Raw genomic sequence first — 13,489 nt, 5'->3', positions numbered from 1 at the left:
GTGAGGTGCTCTGGGCACCTAGCCCTACAGATCCAACCGGCCACATAATGCATATGTGACCCACAATGAAATTGAGTTTGACCCCCCCCTGGCATAAAGGCAGAACCCATCATGTTTTTTTTTTTTTCTTTGCTTCAAAAGTTAATTTATTGAATGGTGTTGTCACATGTGACCTGCTGGTTTTGATCATTAACTGCGTAATTGCACAGGACGCACATTGGTTTCTCAATGTTTGTCCCGAACGTATCTATTAAATTTGTCACACTCCTGGCCAGTGTAAACTTAACACATGGTGAACATCAAGTTTGGCACCACCCCTTTTGGTCCTGTAATGTGATGGAGAAAAGCTTGGTTACCACCTATGCGCCTCCCATCTTCGCTAAAGGTAACTTTTGTATGCAGTTGTCTGGTTTATTTCAATTTTCAAGGTGGTCTTAAACTCTCAGAGATCACACTTTACATTTCTTGGTAGAATTGCTCTACTGACCATTTCTCGTCTGTTTGTTTTTTTTTGTTTTTTTAAATGCTGACTTTTGACATTTTGTTTTCTTTCTGTAATGCAGGTTCAGAACTTGGCTGTCCGAAGTCAGCAAACCGCTCAGCCCACCTCCACTGTTGCGGGATCTACCATTGCTCATCCTGCTCCACCAACAACCAAACCAGCTACTCATCCAGCACCCTCTTCCTCAGCACCCCCACAACTGCCTTCCTCCCCTGTACCACAGACTATGAAGAGTCCTTTGTGTCAAACAGGGGGCACTGTGAGCCAAGGAAGTCAGACAGAGGCAGAGGGTAGAAAAACAGAAGGGGAGGGGGTACAGCAGAACGTTGGTATCAACTTGACCAGAGCTGCAACTCCAGCACCCAATCAGACCCTGATCAGCTCTTGTGAGTTTGACTAATCTCTACTCTTTGGTATTTAATGCTGCGAATGTTGTTGCTTGGTCTTTATTTGTAAACTGTTGAAGGTTATTGTGGGCCATAAATAGAGCTTAATAGACTTTCTGTAAGTGAACTTCAAGAGGAACTTCATTGTTCCCTTTACAATGTTTCCCCATCTTACCATGTCCACTGGTTATCCACAAAAATATACTTCTGCACCCAACAAATCCAGTGCAACCGCCCCATCTATGGGTCCTGTGCCAACTTATTCTCATCTGAAGCCATTAGGGGGCTGGCTGTCTCTTCCTTGTCTTCACAGCCACCCCTAATGACATGAAGAATACAACAGAGCCTCCTAGGATGGGTGACATCAGTATCTCAGGAGGCGCCGTTCTTGCCTAGGAGAGAAAGTCACAAGTGCAGTTCAAAGTCCTTTTACTTCTTCCCTAAACAATGTTTTATGAGCCGATTGTATAAGGGGAAGAGGGAATAGTGGTAAGTGATAGAAGAGGGTGAAGGCCTGCTTAAAGGAGCTTATTTGTGTTGTGTATCACAACCAATCATGTTTCATTGTGTTGACAAAATATTTTTATTCGCTTTTGGACAATATAACCTTTTTGTTTTCCCCCAACTTCCCTATATGACAGGAATCTGCAATTAGTGGACCTCCAGCTGTTGCAAAACTACAAGTCCCATCATGCCTCTGCCTCTGGGTGTCATGCTTGTGGCTGTCAGTTTTGCTATGCCTCATGGGACTTGTAGTTCTGCAACAGCTGGAGGTCCTAATTGCATATCCTTGCTATATGAGGTTTGATAAGAAATAGACAAAGTTCCTTAATGTTTTTCATATTGCTTGTAATAAATTTTGTTCTTTCAATGATGATGGCATTGTGGACCCAAGATCCTGTGCAGTTAGTGTTACTAAACCCAGGACCCTGCATTCACTATATCTGGTCTCCCACAGTACACATAACATGGAAATGCATTTATTTTTGTAAATATAAACTGATAAATACCTTTTCTAATCAGTGGTATATAGCAGTCTTGTGACTCCTATCCGTATCTGGCCAAGCACTGGTTAAAGCTTGTAGGAGGAGATTTCAGACAGCCTTATGAGACTGCAAGACCCCTGTCCCTGTGTCTGGACAGTGCTGATTTGCCCTGTGCTGATCACATGCATTTTCCCAAGAAAAATAAAACTTCTCTAGCAATACACACCACAACTGAGCATGTGCAACCTGACCCCATAGACTGTGTTATCAGGAAATTATCAGGGGACAGTGATGTAGGGGAGGATCATAGAAGACAGGATCAAACAGCCTTTTTTACACCGTGCAAAGGATTAACCCCTTAGGTTCCACGGTGAGTATAACAAGCATGCTTTACTGCATATACAGACTGATTTTATTGTTGTAGGTTTAGTAACAGTTTAATGGTCATGTCTACCCCAGACTATTTTTGTCATGGATGGTTATTAATGGGTGGTGGTGAGATTTTCCATTTAGAATTCTTGGTACTTGTCTTTTGCCATGCACTCAGAAGACATGTGTGATTTGTTCTGATTGATAAAGCTCTACTATATATTGGGTGGGGTTGATGTTAAATTTGCATTCTTTTTATAAATGGAAGTCCAGCAGAGAGGTCCTGCTGGAACTGGGTAGTCCAGGAGTTATTCAGCCTGCTCGCATCTACCCAAATCTAAAATATTCTTGCTGAATGACTGAACACAAATAATTTGTTTTTATCCTTTTAAAATTACTTAAACCCTTTGGGTCTGTATTGATACAAATGAACTGTGACTAATTGTTTTTTCCTTTTTTTTTTTTCCCTTCTTTCTCCAATATCTCTCCATCCACTCACCATTCTATCCCTATTGTTTTACATTTTCTGCTCTACAGCTATGTACACTCACATTCAGCCTCACTCGGTCCTACAGCAAAAACAGGTGGTGTTCCAGCAACAAATTGCTATCCACCAGCACCGCCAGTCCCAGCTTGTCCATGCCTCTGCTCACCTTCAGCTGGCACAGCAACAGCCCCAGGCTGCCTCACAGCAAGGTCTGCAGACACCTCCTGCACAACAGACCCTTGTCGTACAGCCAATGTTACAGACACCTGATGCAACTCTGCCGACCAAAGCCCCTGTACCCATTCAGCCTAAGCAGCCAGGCAAAGGGGTTCCTCCTCTAAATCTTCAAGGGCACCTAGCAGCGAAACCAACTCAGGGTGCCAGACCACTCCCCACACCCCCTCCTAATCAGCCTCACATTCCAGTACAGCTGGTTGGTGCCAGACAGCAGGGTCCCCCTCAAGCACTAGCCTTAGGAGCCCCTCAAGTTCCATCACAGGGGTCGACGTTAACTCAGATGACATTACCTCCTTCTCCAGCTCCTGTCCCAACTTCTGTGTCTGGTACCGTACAGGAAGCTCAAGCTGCCTTCTATGGAGTTCTGCAGGTGAGTGCTCTGAAGATACATGTTCTTTTCTTGTTTGGTTGCTTTTAAATGTGAATTCCACTCATGACTGATTAAGTATAGTATAGTAAAAAAATAAAAATAATTGTAAGGTTTTACTTTGTGTGGGATATAAGCTTTACTCACAAATGATTCAAAGTGTTGCCCCTAGGAAAGGTGTACGTTTCTCTACTTAAAGAGGGATTCCACCTACAAAAGAAAAAATATTAAAAGCCAGCAGCTATAATTGCTACAGCTGCTGACTTTTAATAAATGGACACTCACCTGTCCCAGGGTCCAGCGATGTCGGCAGCCGAGACCGATTGAACTCTCGGCTGCTGCTGCCGCCATTCTAGGTGAGGGAATCGGGAAGTGATTCCCTCGCGTAGAATTTGCGGCTTCACTTCACGGTTCCCTACTGCGCATGCGTGAGTCGGGCAGCGCACTAGGAATGGTCCACGCTGTCTCTAGGACCCGTGTGTGTCCCAGCAGACAGCGTGGCAGGACAGGAAACAGCATAGACTCCCGTGGAAGTCTATGCCCGGAAGTGGGTGCAAATACCTGTCTTAGACAGGTATCTGCACCTCCCTCCCCCCTGAAAGGTGCCAACTGTGACACCGGAGGGGGGAGGGTTCCGATGAGCGGAATTTCCACTTTAGGGTGGAACCCCACTTTAAATCCAACTAATGAATGCACCCAACAAAAGGATATTCCAGTAGGAATGAGTATACTCCCTACATAAAATATAAAATGTATACAGAGACCTTAAAGTGCAACTAAAGGAAAAAAATTTTTTTTAGTTTTGGATAGAGTGGAGAGGGATTAGAACACTTGTCAGTTTTTATTGCTTTCTGCGCCCCCATTAAGGAGATTCACCCCCTCTATTTGTCGCAGTTACCATTATCATTGAAAGTAAAAGACAGTTCCAAATTTTGTCCACAATAAAGTAATATAGGGGAAATATTCCAATGGGGACACTAGTTCTGGTCCCCAAGAGATTCCCATAATTCCCAAAGATTTCTTCTCACTTCTAGTTTGGCTATGAGACAGGAAGTTCAGTTAAATCTCCCCGATGGGACACAGGTGACAAAAATAAACCTTACAGGGGTTATAGCCCTTCCTCGCATATCCAAAATGAAATAAAAAAAAATAAGATTTGGCTAGACTACTTTAATTGTATGAATACAGTCAAAAATGTAAGTTTATTCAAAACAATGCTATTTGATAAATAGAATTTAGGTTTCTGTGTAGATTGTAGGAGGTCAAAGAGAAAAAGGCAGGGAAGTGCACCATCTTGCACAGTACACAATTAATAGAATCAAAAGTTTGCGCTCAACTGGGGAAGAAAATTTTTGTACACAACCTCATAATCGTGAAAGGATGAACACTGACACCATGGCCAATGGTGCAGTGTAGTAGACGGCTCCAACCTCGCTCCTCTCTGTGAGCGCTGACAGGCCAGGGAATAGGACGACTCCTGCGCATTGTACAATGATTCACATCGGAGCCCACAGTATACTGACAGCATGTACAGCTGTGGACATGCACTAATTCTGACAGGTAGCAGTAGGTTGCTAAGTCCAGAGACGTCTGACCATGAAGCTGTTACCCTACACTGGCCATAGTATTGGTGTTCATCCTTTTCGTGGTTATGAGTCTGTGCACAAAGTTTCTTCCCCAACTGACACATGTGCGTGCAATTTTTCTTTGATAGTATTTATTTTTAATAAAGTATTTAACTGCACACAATTGTGCACTTCCCTTTATTTTTCTCTTTTAAGCTTTTTGCATCCCTTTGTGCATGTTAAGCTCAGGAATCACTGCTGAAGGTGGTGTGCACATAAGATTTCATACATGGACTGCTATTCTGCCTTAAATTAAGGGCACATAGCGTAGAAAATGTTAAAGCTTGTTTGGCTGTAGTTCTCTTGTGGATCACAGGAGTGCTGTTAGTTTTGCACTCCTGTGACCCGTTTTCAGCAGATGGCCCGCTGTCGTCTGTCCTCACAGAGGTGTTCCAGGCTCGAGAAAGAAGGTGAACGTATGGTTGGGATCCGCCCACATGCCTGGGCCGGCATGCAGCTCAGCCCCATACTTCTCTTTTAAGTGTTTCTATATCATTGTGTATTTTGTATGTACTGTGCATAACTAATTCCTACTGGGGGGGGGGGGTGGTTATATATTTGACTTACAATGATTGAGGGAAATGTATCCAGTGAATGACACTATCTCTCAGACTCTCTCATTTGAAGATTAAACATATTGCACAAACCCAAGGTCCAAATATTGCTATGACCATAAGTTTCTATTTGTACTTTTATTTTGTTGATGGATGCTGATTGGTTAAATTATTCTCTGATTTCTGTTATCTTTTTGGGAAAAGTTCTCTCTTCTATAGATCCCATCTCTATCCCCCTCCAGCATTAGAGTTTTAATGAAAAACTCATCAGGAACAGTGAGACAGTTTGGCAGAGCTGGGAACACAAGTGCAGAAGACAGCTTCTTACTAGGGAGGGAAAAAAAAGAATTGATGATTCGACTGACCATTCGATAAGACACACAATGGTTGTTTGATCTCTTAGGGCAAGATGTCTGCAGCTGGAAAGAGAAAGACAGAGTCAGAGGAGGACAGGGAAGAGTCTCCAACACTCCCAGTGAAAGCATCTCCCCCAGCAGATACTCCACCTACAGTTGAAGAAAGCAGCACCCCAGCTGGTGGGTGAATGTGATAACTCTGCTTTGCTTTACTTGTTATGTCTTTCAGCACTTAAGTTGGTAACATTCTACTCGCATCTGTCCTGTCAGCTCATTCAGCCTCTCCTTGTTTTCACATTTTGCATTTGCAGGCAGAAGGTAAGATGCTGATGTTTTCATTCACAGCTTGATTTCATTTTATTTGCACACTGTACTCCACAGATAAGCCAGAAGCTGCCTCTCAAGTCACCCCTGCTCTGTCTGTGTCTGCACCCCCTTGTGCGCCCACCCTTTCGATCACGTCGCGTCAGCACAGTGACTCCAAGCCCCCACAAGCCATTGTGAAGCCACAGATCCTGACTCATATCATAGAGGGCTTTGTCATCCAAGAGGGAGCGGAACCCTTTCCTGTAAGCTATTAGCACTTATCTTAGTTTTGAGCTACTTTTGGTTGAGAAGAGTTGTGTGCCATATGTACAGATTCTGAAAAATGTTTATTAAAGCATTTGTACAGGCAAAAATGAAAAAGTAACAAGTGAAGTAGAATGAACTTTTCTATAAGGGAGTGAAGTGCTTTCTGTTTTTTCCTTTGCTTTCATGTAAAACATACCTGTTAATCCTGCTAAATTCCGTGTCCAGGCAATTTGTTCTCTGTTTCAGAATGACAGGGGTGTATGCTTTGTCCCAGTGGTGTCACCCTTTTCACTCTGCCACTGCTGGAATAGGGAGGCTGCATTAGCTTATGATTATGCAGTATGTTCACATAATGTCACATCATTTTGTTTCTTTTGGAGGATAAAGCTGGACACTCCCACATGAGGGATGGGCGAACGATTCGGCCCGGGCACAAGTTCAGGCCGAACATTGGTTGTTCGGATGTTCGGCGAACACTGAACAATATGCTGTGTTCGGGGCAAATTCAAAAACCGCCGTTACACCATTAAAATCCATGGGACACTAACATGAAAAATCAAAAGTGCTAATTTTTAAAGGCTTATATGCAAGTTATTATCATAAAAAGTGTTTGGGGACCCGGGTCCTGCCCCGGGGACATGTATCAATGCAAAAAACTTTTTTTTTAAAACAGACGTTTTTTTCGGAAACTGTGAAATTTTCTTTAATGATTAAAGTGAAACAATAAAAATGAAATATTCCTTTAAATATCATGCCTGGGGGGTGTCTATAGTATGCCTGTAAAATGGCACATTTGTTCCCATGTTTAGAACAGTACCACAGCAAAATGACATTTCTAAAGGAAAAATTGTCATTAAAAACCGATCACGGTTGTAAGGAATTGTCGGGTCTCGGTCGGCAATATAGATAAAACTGAAAAAAAGGGCATGGGTTCCCACCCAGTCCATTACCAGGCCCCTTGGGTCTGGTATGAATATTAAGGGGAACCCCGAACCAAAATTGAAAAGGAAAATAGCGTTTTGGTTTGGGGTTTCCCTTAATATTCATACCAGACCCTAGTGGACTGGAGGGGAAACCATGCCCTATTTTTCAATGAGTTTTATCTATATTGCTGAGACCTGACAATTCATTACAGCCGCAATCCGTTTTAAATGACAATTTTTCCTTTGGAAATGTCATTTTGCTGTGCTACTGTTCTAAACATGTGAAACGTGCCACTTTACAGGCATACTATAGACACCCTCCAGGCACAATATTTAACCACTTACCGACCGCCGCACGACTATGTAAGTCCCTTTTTTGAAGAGGGATATCTCGGTAACGGCAGCAGCTTCTGCCGCAACCGAGGTATCCATCTCTTCAGGCGGCAGCTCGGTAAACGATAATGGTGGTCTCTGCGATGGATACACCACAAGATCACCGTTATCGGCAGAAGGAGAGGTGCTATCCCCCCCTCTCGCCGCTCTCCCGTGCCATCCGTCGCTTACCGAAGCTGTCGGCAGGAGGCGATTGAGTCCCATCACTTCCTTGGCATGGAGACAAGTGAGGCTAAGATGGCGTCAAAACGCCACTTCCGCCGATACGTCTTAAAGGCACATTTTTTCAATGTCGTTTTTTTCAAATGACAATTTTTATTTATTTATTGTATTTAAGTCCAAATATGAGATCTGAGGTCTTTTTGACCCCGGATCTCATATTTTGACACCATTCCACGAGCCCGTGCAGTTTTGAAGTGTGACATGTTGGGTTCAATTTACTTGGCATAACATTATCTTTCACATATAAAAAAAATTAGGCTAACCTTTACTTTCTTATTTTTATTTTTTTATTCAATTAAGTGAATTTTTTCCCAAAAAACAAGTATTGCAGTGACCACCATTTTATTCTCTAGGGTGTTAGAAAAAAATGTATAATGTTTGGGGGTTATAAGTAATTTTCTAGCAAAACACAGAGTCTGAAAAAGAGGCTCGGTCCTTAAAGCGGTAGTAAACCCGCTATTTTTTTTTTTAACACCTGCAAAGCAAAAGGCATAATGAGCTAGTATGCACCGCATACTAGCTCATTATGAAATACCTTAGAACGAGGCCCCGACATCTGGCACGATCCACGCCGAGGGAGCTGACATGCTCCCTCTGCGTTTCTTCCGGGTATCGCGGCTCCGGCGCTGTGAGTGGCCGTAGCCGCGATATCGTCACTTCTGCGCATGCGCGCGGGAGATTTCTTTCCGGCCGCCGGCCACTGCCGGATTTTCAGGCCGAGAATCCCCTCGTGCGCATGCGCCGCTGCAGTCAGCGGCGCATACCGAGGGGAATATCTCCTAAACCGTACAGGTTTAGGAGATATTTTTTTTACCTACAGGTAAGCCTTATTATAGGCTTTCCAGTAGGTAAAAGTTACAAAAAAGGGTATACAACCACTTTAAATTGTTAAAGGAATTTTTGTTGCTTCAATTAATTATTTTTATTGCATTAAAAAAAAAAAATCACTGCTCCCGAAAAAACGTAAATTTTCAAAAAAAATGTTTGCTTTGATATATGTTCCCTTTGGCAGGACCCGGGTCCGCAAACACTTTTTATGACAATAACTTGAATATAAGCCTTTAACATGAGCACTTTTGATTTTTCATGTTCGTGTCCCATAGACTCTAACGGTGTTCATGTGTTCTTTCAAATTTTTTCCTGTTTGGATGTTCTGGTGCGAACCGACCCGGGGGGGTGTTCGGCTCATCCTTAATGACCAGTACCATCCACACATCTCCTGAGGGCTGCTGGTAGTAGAAGTCAACCTCTATAGAAGGGCTGATGTTAGCCTCTTCACACAGCCATTACCCAGTTGCTTGGGAATGTAAGAAATATGATCAGGAGTCTGCTACTAAAATCAACGTGAAAAAAATGAGCACCAAAAAAAAAAAAATCTTTTAAATATCCTTTTAAGAAAAAGTATTGGAATAACAATAGATGTAACTGCGAATCAATTTTCTTATTTACTTTATATCACTGAGCAAAGAAATGATTTACTTGTTGGATGAAGGAAAGCTTTTGCTCATGCATGTTGTCTTTTTCCAGGTGGGTAGTCCTCAAATACCAAAGGACCCTGAGAAGGTGCCTGCGACTGGTCCAGCTTTGATTTCAGCGGAGAGTCCTCCCCCTCAGCCCACACTAGACCAAGCTATTAGTGGTATTTCCTTTTGTTATTTCATTGGCTTTGTTGTGTGATCATGTACTAACTTGTTACATTTTGTCTTACTCTATATTGCTTCTCATTTGGTAAGTCAGAGTTAACTCTTCCAGGCTGATAAGATCACAGCCATAGAACCTGTAGGAACTGTATGTTGAAGAGGGGATCCATGCTCCCCCCCCCCTCCCCCCAAATAAAAATACTTTAGCTGCTGACTTTTCTGGTACAATACTTTTTATTAAGATATGAGAGAGACTACAGCTGTAATAATCCCACGCAGGAGATATGAATAGAAGGCATAAAATAGTACAACTTAAAAATACTCATAAATTACATTTTAAGGTATAAACTGTCTGACAACAGTTACCCTCCGACCAAAGCCGGGGATCAACACAAGGTGCCTGAGTCAAAGGGCTCCGAGGCTAGGGTCTGGAGAAATCCACAAATATTGGGAGAAATGAAACCTAAACCAGGCACACAAGAAAAAAGAATAGGGGGTGGTCAAGTAGGGGTGGGGTAGTCACAAAAGAAGGGGAGGAGAGGAATGAAGAATGGGAAGGGAGAAGGTACCCCCATGCCAGGAGGTGGAAGAGGTCAATTGGGGGGCCCAGGCTGGTCGGGTGCAAGGTTGGCAGAGCGTAAGACCACCACAGGGCCCTAGTCATCTTCTCATTAATCATGAAAGTCCTTAAGATGTTTTTTACCTCTGCAAACGAAACGGCTGGCTTTTTCCAGGCCCTGGCTATTGCGCGTTTAGCATCAATAAATAACTAAGTGGCTAATTTCTGCTTATAGGAGAAGAGGCCTGGGAATGGGCAGTGGGGCAAAGCCAATTTGGTGTCTTTGTGGGTAGGTACATAGAAGTGGGTGAAAAAAGGCCAAATACCCTCGACCAAAATCCTACTAGGTGGGGGCAGGGCCACCAGTTTGTCTCCTCATTGACCACATCCCCAGAAACATCTATCAGTGGGTCATGCGGGCTTGGACCCAATACCAATGGAGAAGGGCCTTCTAGGCTGCCTCCAACATGGGCGTATTAAAGGAGCACTTTGCAATAACGGACCAGGCTTTGCTCCAATCCACCAGTTCAACAGGGGATAGATCTTACTTGAAGACATAGGATAGAGGAGCTGGGGTACCACTAGAACTAAGGGAGCAGTATATTAGAGATATTGTACCAGAGGCTCCTGCAGAGTGCAGGCAGGTATGCTCAAAGGCTGTCATAACTGCTGACTTTTAACGTTGGGTACCTACCTGTCCAGGCATCCAGTGGTGCCCTCACCAGAGCCTATTCTTCAATCGGCCATCAGTGCTGGCAATACCATCTTGACTAAGGGAAACCAGCTGTCAAGCCCTGCAGCTTCACAGCTGCTTTCCTACTGTGCATGCGTGAAGCGCACTTTACTTTGTGAATGGACCACAGACTTCTGAGACTTGTGAAGCATCCGAGAAGACTGCAGGGGGGAAAGGGGGGGGGGGGGAGTGGAGTCTGAACTTCTGGCTCACAAACTCGCGATCCAGAAGTGGGCGCGGGTACCTGTCAAAACCAGGCAGGAGGCAGACAGGCGGATGGAGCTCCACATTAATGAACTTTCTTATGTTCTATCTTCTTTTCATGCAGTGCCACTAAAGTCAGTAAATATGGTTGGTTATTTTATGTGCAAGATTGTAAAATGGGAACCATAAAGTACAGTTTGTACACTAATATAAAATATGTAACCAATATTTCTACAAGGAAAGGCTGTAAGGATTCTGCCTAACTTTGAACTCGTTTTTTGCCCTGCCAGAAGTTCCAGTCTTCTCTCTAATCTTGGTCAACATTTTAATGCTGCACAAGGGTTGAAAGTTCCCTTTATCACCACCCAAGGTAGCTCCTGTAAGACCTGGTCTATGTATGATCCTTGAAAGTTACAGTGTATCTAAAATAAATGTAAAAATTAAAGTAAACTGCGCTTCTGTAAACGTAATACACTTGTGTAAAGCAGCACCACTGACGTGGGATATGATCACATGAATGATAAATGTATAGAAAAAGGTGTTAAGCTAAACAAAAATGTGATGTAAATATCAATGTAAAACGAGTCCATGTGTCTGCTAACTATTATCAGTGTAATGCCTTCACTTTAATCAAAAGTGCTCAAATGCTGGTTCATTCAATTTTTCCACCTTATGATAACCATTACCATAATAAAGGATTTACCCTTACCAGAGCATGTTTGACCACCTATAACGGGGGGTCAAATAAGGCTTGTGTATCTTATATGTTCTTATATGTCCAATGGGATGTATCAATATAAAGATAAACACCAATAGTGTAAAATCCTTAAGACCCCTTTCACACTGAGGCGTTTTCAGGTGCTAAAGGGCTAAAAAAAAAAGCACCTGTAAAACGCCTACCCTGCAGCCCCAGTGTGAAAGCCTGAGATTTCCTAGCTGTTTGTACCGTTACTGGAGCAGTCTGCCAGCAGAGGCTCTAAACTTGCTCCACTGCACTCTCTCTGACCCTCCCGAGCCTGTAAATCAAACCAGGCCTGCACCCCTGTTACTCATTCAGATTCAGAGTCCCAGTAGTCAATAGTCTATGTCAAGAGCGGCTGTTTTTCTGTCACCGCAGTCTCCTCCAGTTGACTCGGATATACAGGGATTTGTTTCAAACCTTTTATTGATGCAGGATGTATTACCTTGCATCTAAGGCGCTGGGTCCTCGGCCATCATGATTGACTGGCATGAGATGACTTTACTCCTGTGCAGGAGTTAATTCATCCTGGGCACAGGTGCAGCTTAGTGTTGATTTAAAAAAAAAAAAACTATGAACAAACAGGTATTTTTTTTATTTTTATTATTATTATTGCAGAAGAGAGAAAGCATGTCTCCTCTATAATAAAACTCTTGCCTGTTCACAATTCCTGCAAATTTAGTTCCACTTTCAAAAGGGGCAGCTTTCTAGACCCTTGCAGCTGAAATTCTTCTGAAGGGCCAAACTCCTTTTACGCTTTGACCAGGTTGGGAAATCTTCAACACACCCTGTGTGTTAGTGGATCCTTCCCCCGTCCCTTCTTCACCTCTAAGGGGTTGTATGGTGTTGTGGAATTACCCCCTTTTATCCTTTCAGCCTTGCTGACACCTTGGTTCCTGGGAACCTGTAGGTGAGACAATCAGATGATCCTTATGGACCAAAAAGTCCCTGGCATGACCCTTCTCTTGGAGATAATGGGATGGTTACTGTCTCCCATCCAGGGAGAAAGTACTTGTAGGGGGGTCCCCATACCTGGAGCTTGAATCTTGTTTCACAGAAAGATTGGTACCATTGTTATTTTTCAAGGGATCCCCCTGTGAGTTGGTTCCTTGACCTACATTTTGTTGGACATCACTATGGTGCTGTTAGACCTCCAGGAAGGTTTGGGAACGCTCTCTGTGAATGGTCTGGTAACAGTGTTGGACGATGCTAGAGTGTGCTACTTGCAACTGCATTGCATTCTGGTTCCCATCAACCTGTAGCCTCCATTCTGAAGAGAGGTTTATGCACCAGGGTGCACCTCATCTCCTTTATGGCAGGGGGAAATCATTGCTTGAGGAACCTGTATTCCTTTGTATTGGAAGCAGATGGCTCACACTGGAATCCTGTGTAGGTACACCTTGTTGGGGACACTGTACATACAGAGGCCTGGAACTGATTACCTGGAGTTGGGTCCACCTTCTGTGTCTTTTCTGAAGCCTTGTCAGAAAGCTTCCCAGGGTACCTCTCCTTGGTTCTGTCCTTAGTCATGTTCATGTTTTTAGCTGTCTGGCAAAGGTTCTTGTCCTTAAATCCATGTCTGGATCTGGGCAGCTCAGTTAACTCTTGGTATAGAGTCTGGATCAGGTAGGCAT

The 13,489-nt window shown here is 43.4% G+C and overlaps 1 protein-coding gene across 7 annotated transcripts in view; it reads left to right on the top strand.

The window, feature by feature from the left end:
- Positions 1–13,489, top strand: part of PHC1 (polyhomeotic homolog 1) — a 78,787-nt gene that overhangs the window by 54,519 nt on the left and 10,779 nt on the right. For all 7 annotated transcript variants that reach the window (XM_077455179.1, XM_077455175.1, XM_077455178.1 and 4 more), the window contains exons 7-11: positions 564–888; positions 2,781–3,337; positions 5,917–6,049; positions 6,251–6,438; positions 9,508–9,619. In XM_077455179.1, the coding sequence (XP_077311305.1) occupies positions 564–888; positions 2,781–3,337; positions 5,917–6,049; positions 6,251–6,438; positions 9,508–9,619 (1,315 nt within the window). The remainder of the gene's footprint in view (positions 1–563; positions 889–2,780; positions 3,338–5,916; positions 6,050–6,250; positions 6,439–9,507; positions 9,620–13,489) is intronic.

The sequence above is a fragment of the Lithobates pipiens genome, unplaced genomic scaffold (assembly GCF_037356315.1).
Source record: "Lithobates pipiens isolate NorthernLeopardFrog02 unplaced genomic scaffold, aLitPip1_a1.2 Scaffold_25, whole genome shotgun sequence".
Taxonomy (NCBI): domain Eukaryota; kingdom Metazoa; phylum Chordata; class Amphibia; order Anura; family Ranidae; genus Lithobates; species Lithobates pipiens.
Note: the sequence above shows the minus strand (reverse complement) of the source record. Positions and strands in the feature narration are given on the sequence as shown.